Genomic DNA, 20867 nt, shown 5'->3' with positions numbered 1-20867 from the left:
ATGGGCACTTACCGGGTATTTAAAATTCTTTGCATATTAAAAATGCATTGTCATCAGATCATTAAGCCGGCCTAAACGTAAATAACTAAATTGTTATATTTAGAATTAGTGGCGAAAGAATAATGGATCAAAAATAGTAACGTAATCGCTTAAAATTGAAATGAGAGGCAAACTTCAAATCCGTTTGGACTTAATTCAGGTACCTACCGTTAAAGTGCCATAAACCACAGAAATATACAAAGTAAAAATTTAAATTACAATAGGCAGATGGTGAGATGCATTATAAAAGTGTAATCCACCCAATTACTCTGAAAATGATTAAAAATAAATAATTAAAGGCACTCAGGTTGTTAAAGGCATTTTAATGAGTATTTCCCAACTACTGGAATCAAATATTTGTTAATTTAAAATAATGATCCATCGGTTTCCCGATGAAAATATCAAAAGCTTAATAAATATTGATGATTACGTTATTAATCACGACAATTACAATGAATTGAAAAGCACTCCATAATGGATAAAGTATATACCTACTAATAATACTGCAGAGAAATGTACGAGGAAATATGCAATGAGGGGTCTCCTTTAGTTTTAAAACCTAGAACGGATTTAAAATTGAAATATCCAATTTTTTAATAGAAATAAATGTATGATTATATATCCACTAACAATAAGCAGTGCGAGCTTATTTTTCATTCACTGTTCTAAAATTTTATTTTTTCACATACTGATTCAATTTCCTCTAGCATTACAACCATTGAGATATTTTATTATAGAAACGGTTTCCTTAAACCGACTATATCATTCGTGATGAGTTCTAAATTTATTTGCATAGAAAGTTCCCTTAGGAATACCAAACACAAGTTATAGTATAGGAAAATCCCAGACGGATAAGAGAAGGTAATTACAGGGAAAAGGAGGTAATAGCCTAATATTGGGATATATAGAGGTCTGTAGTTAACGAATTCTAAGTTATTCACACCATTGATAATGTCTGACCCCAACAAAAATGTCACAATTACGAACATTAAAACTGCTATGACTGGAGGACATTTATTATGATGGCTACTTACTTCACGCGGGAAGAACTAGCAGCCAATTAAATCGGTTATTTAGAGGATCACACCTTTGTCAGACATTGGGATGCAGTGTACTGTCACAAGGCTTTGCAAAAAGACACAAAGACACACATTCGTCCTGACTGGCTAATGCAAGGTAACCGTAGAACCTAGCCTCCACGTCTCTAGAGGCCACATCCTAATTCCTTTAGAAGCTGCAAAGCATCATTGCGCACCTGACACAAATGCACCACCAAAAAACGTAATGACCATTGGAAATTACTTATTCATATTTAAACGTTTTCATAGTTTCGTTTGGTTTCAGTTCCCGTCGATAAAGTAGAAAAGAGTGAGTTTAAACCTAAGACAATGGCGCAAAGGAAACCAAGTTTAGACACTTAAACCGATTAATGAGTCACACCCCATGTTACTCCCTTCACTATAGGTAGAGAAAAACCAGGAATCAAATTAGAAGTTCATTTTAATGGAGCTCAGATTACCTTAAATACAAGGATTACTCGAAACAACATCCAAAGAATCGATCAGATATCATTTTATGCAGAATAATCATTGATTAAATTTGAAATACCTCAATACATTCTATTCGCGAAGAAATGGGACCGATTACATAAAAAAATACTGGCAAAACGGAATGTGTTTCTGACGCCTTCACCTTGTATTGCAACTTAAATTATTATTTTGACATAAATTTCCTTATATGCCCTTAGAATCCTTGGCGATAACGCAGATACCTAAAGCGGTTGAGTGCACATGCGATCGTTAAGCCTGAATCATTTTTCTGAATCACACGGTCACTCCTGCCATCGCTTTTCGCATCATTCATGATATCACAGCTCGTTGTCATAGGACCCGCATAACGAAAATATATAGCGTGTTTGTTTATCTATGTCGTCCCACAATTGTCAAACGTTGCGCTGCATTCACACCATACCGGAATACGTTCTGATTGGCTGATATGGAGTTTTAGGGACGGTTTTAGCGACGGAAAAAGCGACCGGACGAGTAATGAAAAATAGCGATGGGAATCCTCATCGCGATCGCGAAATAAAATTGCCGGCGACGATCATTTTGCGAGTGATCACTTTAGTGATCGCGATAGTGATCACTTTCGCGACGAAAAAAAACGATCGTGTGATTCAGGCTTTAGTTAGTGAAGATTAATTAATGAATTGATTTCTAGAAAACATTAAGGAGTAAAATATTTTTTGTTATTGATAAAAATATTGGCCAGACCAACTATCTGAGTAGATTATAAAAGACAAAAAATAATTCATAAAACCAGGCGATATTTCGTTTCGTTACAGATAGAACTACTTGGATTGAAAGTAGTATAAATAATGCAGGAATGCTTGAATTACTTGAATTACTTGTACAAAGTGAGCTTATACCGATGAAATTAACTAATAACACAATTTTACAAATGGTAAGGTTCACAAGGGTATAAAAATTTCAATTGCACTTAAAACGACTTGTCATTATCAAATTACGGATTCAAACGGGCATCAACGTTTTCATTTTGGCGATAATGTAAAACATAGAATGACACGATAAGAGTTACAGCCGAACAGGTAGGTATAGGCATTAAAATACCTAACGAGGAAAACAAATATTTTTAAGGAAGACACCCAACAATATCGAGTACTTACGATCCGAAATTTACGCGGCGTTTTTTTCTACATTGATAATGGCTTTCGGAACTTCCTCCGCGTAGTCGTAGTCGACGCCATGAGACAATACTACGCGGAGGAACACAGTTACCAAAATGGTGTTCTCTTATTAGACTGCGCTACGTTCTATGTAGCCACAACGGATTCCAAGAAATTGTATCTGCGTAGGAGAGAGAAACAGCAAATTTCTGTTATTCTAAACAACTAAGCATTTAGCACTGAACGAAAATTCACAGTAAGTGTTAAGCCACGCGCAACAATTGCACTGCGTGATTTAAATCTATGAACCCATAAAATCTAGCAAGAATTAAAAAAAGGATTTTTAGATGGCCGGAGCCCTTCCACGAGAGTGAAAAACTATGTGACACTTCGAACACGCAATTGTTCCAAGGTAATAATTTGGGGATTTGAACTATTACATATGAATACAGAGACTCCGTAAAAGTTATCACCGCGGCTAGTCCCGATATACTTAAACTTACAGCTTAATTGGCTTATAACATTGGTTATACAAACAGGTCATTGTCGACCTTTTACAGTTGATCAATTTATGATGCACTAATGAAGTAATATATTTAACTTACTGAGGGTTAGATTCCTTTATTTAGTACTATAATTCTTTACCCCGGTGAATATATCAGATTCTCTGCGCATTCAATCAATGGGATACGCTAGTTCATAAGCACCTTCAGTCGAGTCAGAGTGGGATGAGAAGCTACAAAAAGATTTTAAATTTTAAGATAATATAACATTTAAAATTTTTTAATGATAATCTGTGTTTTAATGAAACAATAGCCGCTTTAACTATTTCCAATAACGCTGTGTAACGAAAAATCAATTCTTTTCGCCACCGTATTGAAAAAAATGATGCATGTTACACAATTATGGACGAAGTTTACGTGAATTTTTATATTCAGCCGCAAGTAAATAACGCAAAGAACCTTGTTGTGAAATAGTTTTTGTGATTTCTTCATTAAAAAATATATTATCACACGCAGTACACATCGCGAAATATTTCTACAATTCACCCAGTTTTATCGTTCTTTACTGTCCTAGTCATCCGGATTGAAAACCTAATCTTATCGTCTGACATTGTGCTACAGAATAATTGTCTAAGTACTACAGCGATTACTTTGCGCTCTTTTAAAATGTAATTTAAAGCATTATGTTGATTACCGTCGTCAACAAAAGCTTTAGTTCTGCAATATGACGCCCCGATTAACCGGTCAAGATGCTGTTTAGGGATAAAATATAAGAGCAAAATAGAGTGCAACTAACACAATAAATTAGGCGCATAGTTAACGCAGTAAAACACAGTAATGTTTAGACCGGAAGTACGAGGCAATCATCTTCACAAATGGCTATCATCTATGGCTTACGCTGCTATCTAAACTGATGGATTATATCTATGGATACTCATCCTTTATGAAATTAAATTTTCTTCAAAGAATATTTTCACTTAAATTTCTGGAAGATGATGAATGAATTACCAAGTAGCTCATATTTTATATAAACGTAAATCTACGAAGCACTAGTTCCGTTTTCTTCAAACTCATTTTGTGTCTTTTCGCACTGGTTGCACAATGACACTATGCAAGTATAAAAAGTATGGGTTATGCACATTTCAATTTTTACGATATCTAAAAAAAAATCATCGAGAATGTAATATTAAGACGTGGGAGTATTTATGATGATATCCATTCAATCGGGAGTGATTGCATAAATATTTCTGAAAATATTAAGAATAAAATCCGTGTAGAATGGATATTCACGCTAAACCCTTGAATGACAATTTTTGCGTAAGAGCAGCCACAGAAGATAAAGCGAAAACATTTCGTTATAAAATCTACCAAGGGAAAATAAATCCCATTCTACAAGACGGATTTTGCATTAGTTGTTTACTGAATTTAAAACAGGCTATGTAAAGCTAGCAAAAGTATGCAAAGTTTATTTCCTTCACAATTTAATGAATGCATCAACATAATCTCTGCATTTCTCCAGGGTTTTCTTCCGCGTCAGATTGTTGGTTGACAACAGTTTCGCTGGCTATCCTGCCAGCGTCTTCAGGTCGAAGGTGTCGGCTGTTGGTTTCTGCCTCGCTTATTTACTGTAGGCTGGATGGGAGCTGCACTGTGATTGGCTGTCTGACTGGGTGCTTCTCTCTGGTTGGCTCTCTCTTTGATCACTCTTTTCCAGGCGCTGTGAAGGAAGTATCCATCTTCTCTATTGAAATTCAAAGCGAGGCAGAAACCAACAGCCGACACCTTCGACCTGAAGACGCTGGCAGGATAGCCAGCGAAACTGTTGTCAACCAACAATCTGACGCGGAAGAAAACCCTGGAGAAATGCAGAGATCAAACCATCGCCGCGGAAACCTACGCTCTAACGCATCAACATAATATTGAATAAATGTTTTTGCATTCTCAATAATTCAATTAAAACTTATCAATATTGATCCAAAAACCCGATATACACAAAATCAACCATATTTGATTAGTTATGGGTCCCTTTAGCATCTTACCCCAGTCTATTCAACCGGCATATAAGCTATTCACCAATTGGCTGACTTTTTAACGGTCAAATGACCAAATCCACAGCTACAGACAGGTTACATCTATAGAAAAGCTGGTTTTTATACAAGAATACTAGGAAAGGCCAAAATTTCAATGAAAAACTTCCCACATAAACTTATGTTCAACCAAATTGTCAGTTAGTTTTCATTAAGTTTAAGTGGTACTTCCATTTATACGATTTAACTAACTCATTAGCACATTTCACAGTAAAAACACTAATAATAGCCTCAATTCTTAGATACTCTTGGGAATCAGGTTGGTTTACTGGCTTAAGTTTTGGCTTTCCTTCCTATGTGCTCGGGTTCAGACCCCGGCGGTGGCAGAGAATTTTAGAGACTGCTCGATCCCTATTTAAATTTTGTGTGGAGTGCATTTCAATCGCAACACTCCGTCCGTCGTATGGGACGCTGAGCCGTGGTCACGTAAGTGCCTTACGTTAAGAGCTAACGTACGGCTAACGCCGACGCCAGGTTTCTCTCCACCCTTTCTTGTATACTCTTCCATCATGGCACAACAGTCATTTGCGCCAATCAATATACCATACGAATAAATTTTTGGTTTATTACATTACAGGATAACGAGTCATGCTAAATGAGCACGACCCGGATTTTGTAAATTTGCTACATATTCAGGATTTACAATCATCAGACAATTTAGCCGACGTAAACGTAAATGAATAAAATTTTATCATTAGTGTGCTATAAGAATAATGGATGAAAATAGGAGTGTAATCGCTTAAAATTGAAATGATAGGCCATACCAAACCTCACATGCTCTCAATCATAGACTTGTGATGCAAAGTGACATAAAAATTCACGAAATATGGACCCTCGGAATAGGATCGACAAAAACAGCCGGCGACCCCGTCCACTCGTCCACCACAGTCCAAAAACAAACCCCGGACCGACAATAAACCTTTGAGGGAGAATCTGAGGAGGGGGTTGGGAGGGGGAAGCATTCCGACCAAGCAAAAATTGAAATGGACCCGACCCTGGAGGGAAAACTGGGGAGAAGGTCGCAGAGAAAACGCGTAACCAGGGTTTTCGTATCCCTTCCCTTTTTCGGTGGGAAAGAATGGAAAGGATACTTGGAGGAAGGGTCGCGGGGGGAAGGAATGGGGGGAGGGGAAGGAAATAAGGGGGTGGGTGAGATAGGGAGGGAATGGGGGTGGGGGATGAATGATAAGGGCATGGTGGAAGGGGGTAAAGTACAGGGTGGGGGAGAAAGGATGAGGGGAGGGTGGGGAAAGGAAAGGGAGGGAATAAAGTGAAGGGAGACTGAGAGATAGAATTTAGGGGTGAGGGATGTACTATAAGGGAACGTATGAGGGTAGGGGGAGGAGGGAAACTCTTGGAGGGTGAGGTAGAATGATAGAGAAGAGGACACGGAGGGGAAGGGAACGAAATAAAAGGTAGGGGGAGGCATTAGAGGAAGGAAAGAGGGGGCGGGGGATGCATGATAAGAGAACGGATGAGGGTAGGGGGCGGAGGGGAAGTCTTGTAGGGAGACATGATGAGGAGAGGATATGGAGGGGAAGGGAACGAAATATAAGGGATGGGGGAGGTGGGGAGGCTTAGAGGGAAACAAAGCAAGGGTGGGGGATCAACGATAAGGGTTAGCACGGTGGTAAGGGTAGATTGAGGGAGGTTGGTAGGGGTGGAGAAGAAGGGGAGACGATATAAGGAGAGCGTTGAAAACAATAGGGGGTGGGGTATAAATGATAGGGGAGGGTGCGGTGGGAGGGGGGGTGTTGGAAGGCCCCTTCCCCTACCCGCCCTCCTCCTCCGCCACTCCCCTCCCCGGGCACTGAGCACGCGCCCTGAACACTTTCGACCGACAGTCGGCTACGCCTCACCCTACCCCCGCCCCCCACCGCAGCCCCTAACACTTTGGAGAGAGAGAGAGCAGGAGGACAGCTGGCCTCCCCCCTCCCTCCCGACTCCATTGACTCCGTCGCACAGGTGACGCAGCAGCCAGTGAGGTGCCCCACGCGAGTGCGAGAGGACAAAACCAGACCGGGCGGGAACAATGGACTGAGACTAGAGGACGGGGACGAGGCCGCCCTCAGACAACCACAACACAGCAAGGCCCTGACGGGAGGACAACAACTGCAAGAGCAGGGCAGCCGGAAAGGACTCACTGGACTAGCCCGATATATAGATCGGAGAGGGCCTGAGGGTTTAACAGCAGCTCGACGTGCTACGGGCAGAAGACCTCGATAGAAACAAACGCCGCGCGCGCGCCGCCCGGCGCCATCTTGTTTCCACCTTCCCCATCCCCCACTTGGACGAGAAGAACTCCCCTCTCCACACATACCGCTGTCCCCCACGGCCGTAAGCGAAGGCACCAACACAAGCGGGCTCAGCCGTGCGGTAGACGCACGACAGGACAAGAGGCACGGGAGGAGACGTGTTTGGAACGGAGGTGGTCAGGATGTCTGGCCGCGGTCAGAACCTGGCGCCTATCCGTAGGCGGTCCGCGGGTCGTCGCCGGGCCCTTGCGCCCGCAATGGCAGCCCTGTTTGCCGTGTGCTTCGTGGCGAGCCTGCCGGGGCCCACCAGGGCCATCGGTGGTCATAAGGGCCCCGCGGATGTCTTCACGAACTCCTTCCTGGTGAAGCTGAGGCCGGACGCTGGACCGGGAGATGCAGAAAGGGTGGCGTCCATGACTGGCTTCGACAACCTGGGGCCCGTGAGTACTCAGTGTCCCAAAACACGATTAGTGCGGTACTAAAACAAACTGACACACCCCCTATAAAGCACACTATCCATCCCAAAACCCAATTGGTTTCGTGCAGTGTTGTCAAACCCTAAAATGACAAAAGACGAACACAAAACTATTAATTCCCCAGGCCCCAGAACCCCAAAACACTTGTAGTGTCGTACTAACTCACACTGACACACCCTCTCACAAACACACAATCTATCCCAGGACCACACCGGTTTCGTGCAATGTTGTCAAACCCTATATTGACAAAAGACGAGCACAAAACTATTTTTCCCAGTACCCGAATGGTTTCCAGCAAGCCACGGAGAAGGACAAACGGAACGAATAGACGAGGCGCAAAATCAATTGAGTAAACACGTTCATCGCGGTCAGCTGGTAGGCATGGACGGGAGTGATGCGAAAGCTGGAACGCCAACACGACGATTAAAAGGCCGGATAAATCTTCAGTGTTCTAATCTCTCCTAGCTACAGAGTGGAAATTACTCGACACAAATATTATAATAATTATTCGATTCCTGTGACGAAAACGCAGAAGACCTGGCTTGATGAGACCAAGCATAGTTGTGAAATCTGAGTGAATTGAATAAGTATGCGGTTTATTCACATTCACAACCGATTAAATCTTAGATTCATTTGTAAACTTACCATGCTGCAATTAAAATGGAATAGAATGTGAATATATATGCAATTACTGAATGTGTTCCCTTTCACGCCCACCAATACTACTGTCTTAAACTAGACAATATGTTGTTCTCACGTTTTGCATGGAGAACAGTTTATTGAATTCGACATTAACCATTTTCGTTAGTTTTTACGTCTTTATCATTTACCAGTGGAACTCCATCTGGAGAGATATATGGGAAAAGGATAGCCATATGGTAGTAAAAATTGATCGCGTCTGAGTGATTCATAGCAACAAGTTATTTTGATTCAATTCCTAGATTGAATCTTTATGTGATGTACAGAGGCTTTTTTCGATATGGGCTACTATTACAGTCTAAATTTATATGTAAACATAAAATATATGGTGCTTACCACAGTAAAATATGGGACACTTCGTTCCACGGGTGTGCGTATGTCCTACATTTATCGGTATTTTCAATGATCAGTAAGACTATCTATTGCAATTTATTGCACATAAATTAAGAATTATATATATATTTTACTATAATTGCTTTAAAAAATCTTCGTTGCATATCATACGGACAGCTAGAAACAGCATATTATCTACCGAGTTGATGGCATTGTCGTTTCAAATAAGAATAATATGGAACGGTGATCTGGCAATATAAAGAACTGTATACTCATTTTAATAAAATTGACAATATCTAAAGCTTTCAACAATATGGGCGTGTATTGTTTATATTCTCTTTCATAATATTCAGAAAATTCGTTAAGTCCAGGGGATTCACATGTTTAAATTCATGTACTATGCTGTGATGATACTGGAATACAAAAATTAGAAGAATAAAAATATGAAAACTGATTGAGAGATTTATTCAAAGAAATAATATTTGATCAAAACCTTAATATTGAGCAAAATGATGCAATGAGGCGGTCATACTCGGGCTCCAAGAGAAAACATAAGCAAAACGAAAATTCAATGCACTTGTTTACCGAATTAGCTTAGAAATCTAGCCCATGACCAAATGATATCTGCAAAATAGTAAAATCACCAAATGAAAACCATGGTTACACTAAGCAATTAAATATTCATTTAATATATTTTTTTGGACCCTTGTCTCGCCCATCACACCTGCACAAATAGTGATAAAATAGGATATATAATTTAAGAAGGAATTTTATTTTAATGGCATCACTCGTGAACTCAAGGCTATTGGCATTGGCTGATGTACAAATACAGATCTTCACCATGAACAAATAAGTGATGCAACCTGAGATAAACTGAGAGACTTCTGTGGTATCCGTCATATTACTTCCCCAAAAGCTGTTACTGCAACCTATTTGAGGGTCATAAGATCATTAATCTGATAGTTATTTAACTTGATAATAAAACTACAAGATTAAATTGGCGTCATCAATAAAGTTAAAGGAACAGGAAAATGATGGAATCCACGTCTAAAAATTATTATTCTTTCAGTTTCCCAAATTTCAACCATTTTCTTATCATGAAACTGATTTTTCTGGGCACATTATTCTTATGAATTGGAAAATATATAGTATATCAAGTTACTGAGTAATTATAAATTTATAATATTCATAATTGTTAATTAATAATTTTCTCTTTATTATCTTTCATCTTTGTGAGTACAGTTTTCAAATTCATCGAGGCATTGAAATAATTTCGATATAAAAACAACAGAAAACATTAATAAATAAGGTTGAGATAATATAAATCTCTTGAGATTATCGTGGCAATCAATTCCAACTATTTAAACTAATATGCATCTAATAAAAGAAATGCTAGTAGGCAGACTAAATTCAAATTAAATCCCACGGAGGAAAAAGCTACACACTTTTATTTAAGAATTCCATTAATTTGCAAGACAATATTTAAAAGACCAATCTTTTAAAACACACCTACTTTTGAGGATAATTTACCAAAAGACAAGCTCAAATAATTAAAAATAGTTCACTGCAGTCTTACGCAAACAAGTGGCTCTTTAAAATTGTTTACAGCGAAACTAAAACTCATTCGTTGGGAATTTTTATTTTTAGTGTCCAAATTTTGACGAATAAATGGCCAAAATTGCATATTGGGTCTCAAAGCTAACTTTCTTTTGATAAATTTAGCGCATATTACCATTTATAGCACATTTCACTCTCTTGATTCTCTTCTAGGTGAATTCCAGAACAATATTCGTTGAATATCATAAATTGTAAGTTAAAATAACCTACAGAGGTAGAAATAGATTAGAATTCATAATCTCATTCGCGATTGCTGCATTAAGAATGATGGCTATTTTTTTAAATAAAAATAATTATGCTGATTCCAAAAACTATCAGGCAGAATAACTACTTCACACAAGGATACTGGCAAACTTCATTTATCAATCAACAGCAGCTTAAATGCGGAGGTTATAAAGTAAATGAATTAGCACTTTAAGTAATTTAAAAATATATCTATTTGAAAGATAAATATCTACGGAGCCAGTCAGCAACAAAACAAGTTTTAGTTTATCCGCTCATTTAAAAATAACAAAAACTTCAGTTCCAATAGGAGATATGATGAAAGAGAAAAATCTAAGAAATACTTAGACCAGCAACAATCTTTCTATAATACAAATAAGCAATGTGCAACAATAAACTAGTACATGGGAATTCGTACTACGTTACATAAATGTTGAAGTTGTAAAACTTAATCACTTCTTTTATGTTGCTTTATATTAATTTCGGAAACAACGAAGCCATATTTCACTAACTATGTTAATGAAAGTTTCATCAATCGGTTTTTGATATCATACCGTGTATCTTCATCAATAATTCAAAAGTAAATCCAATTCTATCGAATTTTATTGAAATGTGGAAATGGCAAAACGTAATTTGTCTCCAGGGCTTCCTAGTTAGCATATGAAGGCTTCCTAGTCTATAACGCCCCAAAAAGAAATCAACAACTTTTAAATAATCAAAATTCACTGGAAATACATGGGTAGAAATTATAAGACAGAGCCAAAAAGTGCAGAATATTTTTACATTGTATCAATATTGAAAATGTAGATACATATCGTGAAAGATCCATTCACAGCATAATTAAACATACACTCATTCTGCTATGATAGAGAAAAATTCACACATTAATACCTGAATTCTCGCTAGTTAGTCAGTTTACGGAGAAGATTTTATGCATGAAAAATATCCGTCAGCGTTCGACTGATTTCCAATCAGGAACATTACTTTCATTATCGAAAAACTTGTTTTTCGCCGCTTTCAGGTTTGAGCGGCATCGGGGGCTGAGTCCTGAAGTAGCTGTCATACGCAGTACACGAAAGAAATGCAAGTTGCATTCTCAAAATAATCGGGGGCTATTTTTGCGACAGTCGCGTAATATTTTCGTTAACTCTAGGAACCTAACATACTCGAAGAGTTACATACCACACTTCACTGCGAACTTAACCATTAATTCTAAAAATTTAATTTACATAGACTATGTTAACGTAGAGAAAAGCCTAAATGGATGTTAGCCACTGTTGGAAACAACTTCATACGACACAGGTCTGCAAAAACATGAATTTACATGATAAAGAAACGTGAAAGCATTTAACAAAATTTACGGATCTCTCGATATTATTCCCTCAAGTTATGCTAAGTTAACATTTTCATCTTAACTGCCCAATTAAAACACAACGGATTAATGGAAAATTTTTATTCAAATTTACTATTAAAATAGAGGAAATGTTACGCACTGTGATGAAAAATATTTATCAAAATTTACTAATAAAATAGAAAAAATATTACGCACTACAGAATATAGCTGAATAACAATATACCAGCTTTTCTAAGAAAGTCACTTAAATTTAAATAAAAGTAAGAGACAAGAGAGCCAAAACAAATTAAAACTTCTTTCAGCTCATTTTGGTAAATAATTTACTACATATAAGAGCAGAAGATACATCATTGTGACCTTAGGTAAACATGCTCTCATGAATGTATCAGCTATTTTCCATTTATCGCACTTACAAGGATTGGTAGGTATCAAATATTTAATACGTGAATAAAGGCACTTTTCTAAGAAACATGGCTATAATTAGATTAGATTTAAGTAATATTGTCCAAAGATGAGCGGCGAATTTTTACATGATTTATTGTTTTGATACACTTAAGGCCACATTATATCCCTCAATGGCTCACAATAAATTATTTATATCGGCCGTCACCTTAATCGTTTAAAATTTCTATTTAAATCTGTAGAAACGATAAACTCACCTTGATGCTAGTATTTTTTAATAAAGAATAAAAATCTATCAGTTGCATAATCACTTCAAAGTTCACTAAATCTTATTTGATTATGTTTAATTAAGAGCACTAAAGGATGACATTCGTAAAATACATTTAAGAAAGTGCATTTAAAAAGTCTTTTTTACTTTTAAGCTAAACGGACAGTGAGAAAAGGTTATTATGGCTCGTTCACGCTGTACTATAATATCATACCATTAAGATATAATATGCGATGCTAACAAGAATCCTAATTTTAATGGCTTAAGTATTTCTACAGACCTATCAGTAAGATTCAGTGATATCTTAAGAATATATTTATTCATTACGCATTGATTTACATGAGTAGGAGATTTTATTTCCATATCTACAAGTTCTGCGATCTCGTGGCTGAGTGGTGAGAATAATGGATTGTTTTTTTGCATCGAATTAAAAATTAAAGACCAAAGTCAGTGAGGCAAATGAGTTAACATACATTGCAACTAGGTTTACAAGGTCGCTTACCATGATATGAAGCAAGTAATCCAGGCTAAAATTGGTTTTTTGACATAAATGAGAAATAAATTTTTTCCATCAAGGTAGACTTTAATGGATTACAGCGTAACGAGAATAGCCTTTTGCGAAAAAACAACTTCACTGCATGGAAAAGTCCACCTCTTTCTAGCACGCACAGCCTTAATTCACCGATGCTCGGAGAGTACGCTCGCCGGTAAGTGGGCGAGGGAAGAGCCGGGAAATCGATGGGATTGCTGACCGTGGGAAAGGCCGATACCCGTATCCTTAATCAATGGGGCTTTTGACTTCGGCGCATTTTAGCAATGCAGCTAAATCTAAATCTAAAGCAACTGTATAATTTACCAACCCATGACAAGACCACATAATTATATTTAAGAATTTTTGCTAAAATATATAATTAAAATTTTAAATTGTCTAAAGATTAGCCACAGATTCTCTTAAAGATAATCACATAATCACATGATGTATACAACATCCTACTACATTATCTCTCTAAATGGTAGAAAAAAATTATAATTATTGGACGTTTGTCGTGTCAAACGTGGAAATAACGATCATAATTTAAATATTACAAGAGTAAACAAAGATCCCAATTTGAACTCCAAATCAGTGTACCATGATGTAAATCTAGCTAGTTAATCCCTATAATTCTACAGAAAACTTTGTTATATGCTAATGTGCAAATATCGGGTTCAAGATAATTCCATGGTGAATGGCTGATTTTTACGACGATTATTTCATCCATAAAAAATGAAAATTGATGCTGTCATTGGAAGCCATAATACCGAAATCAGCACGTCAATTCAAATCTTAAGTTAGTATATTCGCTCGAGTTCGATTTTCTAAGGGAGTAGGTTTGACTTTCATTCACAATTGAACAAAGCTAGCGCCACGGATTCCAACCCAAGTGTAGTTTCCATCCCGTATCGTAACTATATATGCACACTGTACATTCACAAACATAGTAGTGGCTCAGGAGGTTTCCTCATTTCAGAAACAGGTCGAGTGCAAGGACGAATGGTATTCTATCACATTCAAGCCACTCGTAGCGTCTTCCGTGGTGAGTTCTCAAAGGAATCTCGATTTCTCGTCGCAGATTCCTACTAAAGATGGGGAAGCTCAGATCATTAAGGGAACTTGACGAAGAGTTAAAGCCATCGCAAGAGGAGAACTCACTCTTCAGTTTAATTTAACTGCGCACAAAATTTGAGCTGAGATGAATTGAGTTCCAAAGCAAGTAACGGAATTAATAATGAAAGACACTTATTTTTTTCCACAAGTTTATAAAGTTATCTATTTTATTACCGGTTTCGGCTATTACACCATTATCAAATACATAGTAGTAGAAACCGGTAATAAAATAGACATTTTTATAAACTTGTGGAAGAAACAAAGTGTCTTTCATTATTAATATGGAGCCCTTCCACCACGTACGTGATTCAAGTTTCGATTTAATTTCAAGTTTATTTTTAAAATGAGATGAGGGGCGATTATGGAGTAAAATTAAAAAAAAAAACGACTAGTTGAGACCATATTAACTATTTTTTATGAAATGAACCTGATAACGTGAAGAAAAATAGCACAGAATATCGTTTACAATAAATGTACACATCCGATGATTTACTATGAATTCCGATTTTCTTTTGACCGAAATGGTTAACCCAAAACATGTAAACTCAAAATTATTTTGTTGGTCGCGGAGAAGATCTCCAATCAAAAGTAAAAGCATTCACCACGATATATTTATAATTGATTAATAGGAAGAAGAGGCATTATTCGCCATAATCAACATACAATGCCTTGTAGTTGCAAAAATAGCTGCATTTTATGATCAAAACAAACATTTTAAAATCAATGAATATAGCAGAAAAAGTTATCGAAATACTATAGAAATAAGAGTTTCAAACGTAGAAACAGGGTTATCACTTAAAAAAAAATAAAAAAATGCTCTGAGATTGCCGGTTTTTGCCAAGGGAATTTTTTTCAAGGGTGTTATTCAGTACTGCAAATGAGAATACCGGCTAAATATTTCTCATAGGGTCTAAAGATCCTATATCCTAAAGTTACTGACCACAGGAATAGTTTTTCAGTAAATGTCCTTTGTGTAAAATTTTTGGATGATAAAAACTTATATGTACATCCTTGTTACCCCAATTGGATAGGGTTCGATAAACAGGCGACATATTCTAACTTCAGTTCACATATAAGCATGAAAAGAATAAGCAACACCGGCATTTTCTCACTACCGTGAACTAGACAAATGCCTTAGAACATCGCACAATAAGAATTTGGGGGTTTCTGTCGATTTTTTGTGTCTGTCTGTTCATTCTCCGGGTTAGGTCAAAATACTCGAGTGCTTTTATATTTTCCACTGTGCAATATTGACATCTCATCCAAAGAAAAAATTAATTTCTATTTCACGCACCATTCCAACAGTTTCAAAATAATAACTTTTGATATTCTCACAGGCAGTGTCTGCATTGAGCACAGAAGAGTTGATTTCACACAATCATTTTCCGGAAGATTCTAAAATTTGACAAAACGTTACAGAAATGAAAAAAGCACGACTTTGTCTTTAGGTGAAAATTTATTTTAGAAATTTTATAATAATAATAATACGTCTTTATTGGGCGAGATTGGGACTAGAAAGTCCCATCTTCCATCTATTTTATGAGCATATTCTTGACGAGTCCAAGGATTATGTTTGTGAACCACACACTCCCCTAAGGAACGAATGTATCAGGTAAAATAACGTTGAGTGCTTGAAGGTGCGGAATCTTTCCCTGCAAATTACCGCGTTTATTAGGGTTAATTAGCTTGTTTATTGAGTTGTAGTCGCTCTGCGAATGAGTGACTCGCCTGCTCGAGTCTATGCACATCATCTCATGGTATAAACCGATGAATAGCCAGCCGAGGTGGAAGAAGGATTACAGAAGAGTATGGATGAACGGAATAATTTATTCTTCCCTAAACCGTAAACCCGAAACTATAGTTTACACAAAATTATTCAATGGGTCGCGGACAATATCTACTTCCAAAATGGCAAGGATAACCCCAGCAAAAACATAACAACTAATTCATTAGAAATTAGAGACATCATATGCCAAATGCAACATAAAATGCCTTAGCATAGTATAATTAGTTGCATTTATAATGACATCAAAGGTTTAAGACAATTGAAGAAATTTATAATATTCCCAGTGATCCAAATTCTATATAAATTGATATACTAATTCGTGGATCTTCAATATTCCGGGTTTTCACCGTGCTGGTGTTAAGATGGCGATATCTTACTGATCTCTGACAACCAACGCGGCGAAAACCCGAAAGATTGAGAGACAATGACTCCAGGCCGCCATGGAAAACAATGAGCAAACATATATTCTAATTGAGGGCCCTAGAATACAAGAGGGATAAATAAATTGGTGTAACAAAGCGATACATTTAAATAGCATAATCTATAAGCATATGCTTATCAGTGATTCACTTTTATCCGTTTGCCACAACAGTAATGTGTACCCCACCAACCGTTATCTTTACTTATCTCCAAAATTTAAAAAAATGCACTTATCCCACTTGGCTTCTAAAGTCCTCAATTCATTAAAAATTATCGGAGCGATATACTATCCGAAGACCAGAGCTGCCATTAATGCCTACATAAAAAAATTGTTTTTCCAGAAAATATAGTACGGAAATCATTGGATTTAAGTATAGCTTGAAGGTGTAATTTTGAGATATTTGTGAAAATGAGGTAAATATCGAGGTGATGTAGGCGTTGGGTGAGTGGGAGAGGCGTCCGTTCCGAAAATCGACCCGTTGCACGTCCGACCCGCTACCTACGTCCTCCCGTGGTATGAACCGGTGAATAGCGGCCGGCCTTCCACGAGGTGGAGGAAGGGATAAAAGGACCGGAGCGGACAACTGGCCGGGTCCAATTCGGAGGGGACGCCCCTTAGCGCCAAGGAACGTGACTAATCCTCCATAGGGCTCCCAATCAAAAGCACTGACATGCAATTACAAAAAAGTCATACCATTCCAATATTTTCCAAATTTATTTTCAAAGTATCTGAGCGATCCTACCAAAATGTCACCAAAAATATAATGATGACGCGCCAATTTCTGCGTAAAAGACCAATATATTATTGTTGTTATCATTATTATCTTTTTCCTTAAAATTTCTCCAGTTTTCACAGAGTTGTTTTATTGTAAAGAGCACAGGTTTTCACCAAAGTAACTATTTACTTTTCTATTGCGTTGAGAAATTTTCTTGTGATATGGCAGGTTGAAATTATAACAGACTTTTGCAATTTGATGAATGTATTTGGATGAATATTGAGTATTTTGAAACTATTTTGTTTTGGGATGATACCGGTAGCAGAGATGAAAATTGGAGCTATAAAAACCTGTTCCTTAATCCATATTCTTTTTATTTCTGTTGCCAATTCTTGGTACTTATTTATCTTTCCGACTATCGTCTTTTCGATGTATGCGACAATGGTGCAGAAATATCCGCAATATTATTATTATTAAATATTGCTGCAAGAAGGCTGTTGCCTGGTGGCAGCATTATCTTTGCGCACATTAATAACAAATCTACCGATCTAATAACAAAGTAAGAAGCAGAATAGGCACCTATAGTAAAATATAATGCATACATTTTAATGAGTAGAGCAGAGTGCTCGTATACAGATTAACCCGCAAGCTGCATAAATTTGCGGGTGGTGGCGGGGCATTAAGTCATCGGCCGTTAACTGTCAGGCTCTCTGGATTTCTCATTTTGAAAAATAGAAGCATCTAATCCTTTCAGAGGCTACGGCGGTGTGGTGACGATTCAGCGGAGAGGTTTTTGGGAATCGCACCGCATGTATCCATCTTTGCAGACGACAGTTGCACTTGTTGGATTGAGCAAATATTATCCTTTTTTATTGTGCTATTCATTAAATTTTTATTGTGCTTTGTGTTTGATTCTATGGGTGTGGTTGTCGGTAGTAGTTTTTTTGTTTTTAATTTGTTTTGAAAGAGAATCAAGTTTTTGTTTGAAACCCATTGTTATTGATCAGTCGTGAAAATACCCGTTGCTATTAGTTTAGTTATAATTAAGTTTAATCAATAAAAGTTTTTTGTAATTTGAATTCCACATTTTAATATCACTGTCATTGCATGAGGCTTCATTTTCACTTCATCGTCCTGAAAATGCCTGCTGGAATGCTGGCGAGACTTTCGTCTACAGAGATGGATTGCTAGGACACACGCGGCGCATGTCCCAAAAACCTTTCTGCTTAAGATAGGAGCATGTTGTCAGGACCGAAATGTTTACCCAAAAACTCCGGCGAGCAAACCTTCCTTGGAGAAATTAGGTGTTTAGCGAATTAGGTTGGGAGCCGATTGAGACTCGGAGGCTGCGTGCTAGGGTTAGATTGCTTGAACAATTGAGAATGGATATCTTTATGATCGACGCGGAGAACATAATATTAGAGGCGCAATATATTTCCAGGTCCTACTGAAGCGATAAATTAAGAGAGATGTTTTGCCGAACAGATAGATATGGGAATTCGTTTTCCCCCTAACCGTAAAGGACTTTAATAAATGCTAATCTTTATTTCGCATTTCCTTTTTATGTGTAAACGGCTGGGATCTGAACAACCCCTGCCACACGCCTTTCAGGCGGCTTACGGGGTATTATGAAGATTTAGATAAAGAGAACAAACGAGATCAAGTAGATATTTAGTAGTGCATTTGATTTCCCTCTTTACGTAAACACAGAACAGAGACTCACTCGTATCCCTTGTTGACACCAAGTTTTTGTATATATATCTTCTATGAATCTCTGAACCTAAATCCGTTTAGAAGACGTTCAATTGTACTCCGTGGCTTCTCAACCCTTACATGATTTAAACAAAACAGTTCAATTTAAAACTTAAAGCAACGGCCTTTCCAGTTCTTGCTCTTTAAACAAACACTTCTACAATTTTATTCTGTCGTCCTTCAAACCTACCAGTAATTCAAAACTCATACAAATTAATGACCACGGCGGAGATTCTAGCCCGACCGTCCTTTTCAGTTCACCCATGCATGTTATGGATATTTTAACTGACCGAGTTCATAAGTCTTTACCCCTTTGTAGCAAAATGGAACGCAAAATGTCAACTTGGCAAAAACTTCGTGATTAAGAAAACAAATGAGCAGCTAAATATACATCTACGTGCTGCCCTGCAAGCTACCTCAACAGGAGTGAGAAAGGAGGCTTTGCGTCAACAGCCATTAAACTATACGAGAACTCTAAAAATTAAGATGCCTTTTGTGAGAGATTTGTATAATTTTGTTCCATCTAGCGTTCATTTAAGTCCTTTATGGGTACCGAGGAAACTAATTACTCTGCCTAATCATCCGAAAAAGTTTAATTCCTCTTTTAACCTGTAAAAATCAGAAACATAGCGAGGTACTGAGGTGATGATATCAATGTCGCTCTGAAATATATCTGCTCTGTTCTTTCTTGCACAAGCAATCTAATCATAGCACTTAGCCTCCGAGTCTTCATACTGGCTCAAAGCCTATTTCGCCTAAAAGCTTTGTTTACTCTCACTATTCGCTCGAAGCCGTTCTTTATGAATCGATTCGTTTTCCATAATATTTTCTCTCTAATTTAGTGAAAAGGGCCGCCGGGACTATATGTAGTCAGCATTGATATTTTGCAAGAACATTTGTCTGAGTGATTACACGAGGCATAGATAAATACTCAAAGGGAGAATCTGAGATTTAATGAGCTGATGAAATAATTTACGATCTTATTTTAGAGATAAAGATACATTGATGACATAATGAGTTTGAATAGATCAAACGTTGCCTCAAAAAGGACGCTTATTTTTCCCTTATTTATAAAAATGTGATTTATACATGAAAAAATATGCCCGCCTTGTTTTAACCTTCCACCTAAATTCCACGTTTTTTAACAATATATATTTTACTAACTTTAATGTGTTTGACTCGATTACCGCTGAAAATAAGAAACTGAATCCTTTACATAAGGGATAACAACAATAAACAATAGACAAACTCACACATCCATGCGCACAGATAGGTGAAACATATCTAGGTGGGTCTCGAACCCACGACCTTCGGTATTGTAGGCGAGAACTTATCCTCACAGTGGACGGCAGAAAGTATGTTTCTGCGTTAGACAGGAAATAAATCAAGGAGTTAAGTCTATTGTTGTGTCAATTTTCATATGACTCATGAATAACGGGCATCAACGAAGCTTGGATGAGAAATTTGATATCAACCCTTTATTACGCTATAGCCGTGAATAATAAATAATAAGCTAGATAATCAATATATCGTAGAATACATGGCAGTCCTTTTCGGAGGAGTGCGAGGGTAATTTCACCTTATGCAGCGTAAATTACGCCTCCCAC

General features: G+C 37.4%; 1 protein-coding gene across 1 annotated transcript in view; it reads left to right on the top strand.

The window, feature by feature from the left end:
- Positions 1–7240: 7240 nt before the first annotated feature.
- The window catches only part of LOC124167752 (neuroendocrine convertase 2), a 433133-nt gene continuing 419506 nt past the window's right edge, over positions 7241–20867 (top strand). The window contains exon 1 of the mRNA XM_046545763.1: positions 7241–8010. Coding sequence (XP_046401719.1) covers positions 7753–8010 — 258 coding nt within the window. The 5' untranslated portion in view covers positions 7241–7752. The remainder of the gene's footprint in view (positions 8011–20867) is intronic.

Source organism: Ischnura elegans, chromosome 11, assembly GCF_921293095.1.
Source record: "Ischnura elegans chromosome 11, ioIscEleg1.1, whole genome shotgun sequence".
Lineage (NCBI taxonomy): Eukaryota > Metazoa > Arthropoda > Insecta > Odonata > Coenagrionidae > Ischnura > Ischnura elegans.
This window is presented reverse-complemented; position numbering and strand designations above follow the sequence as displayed.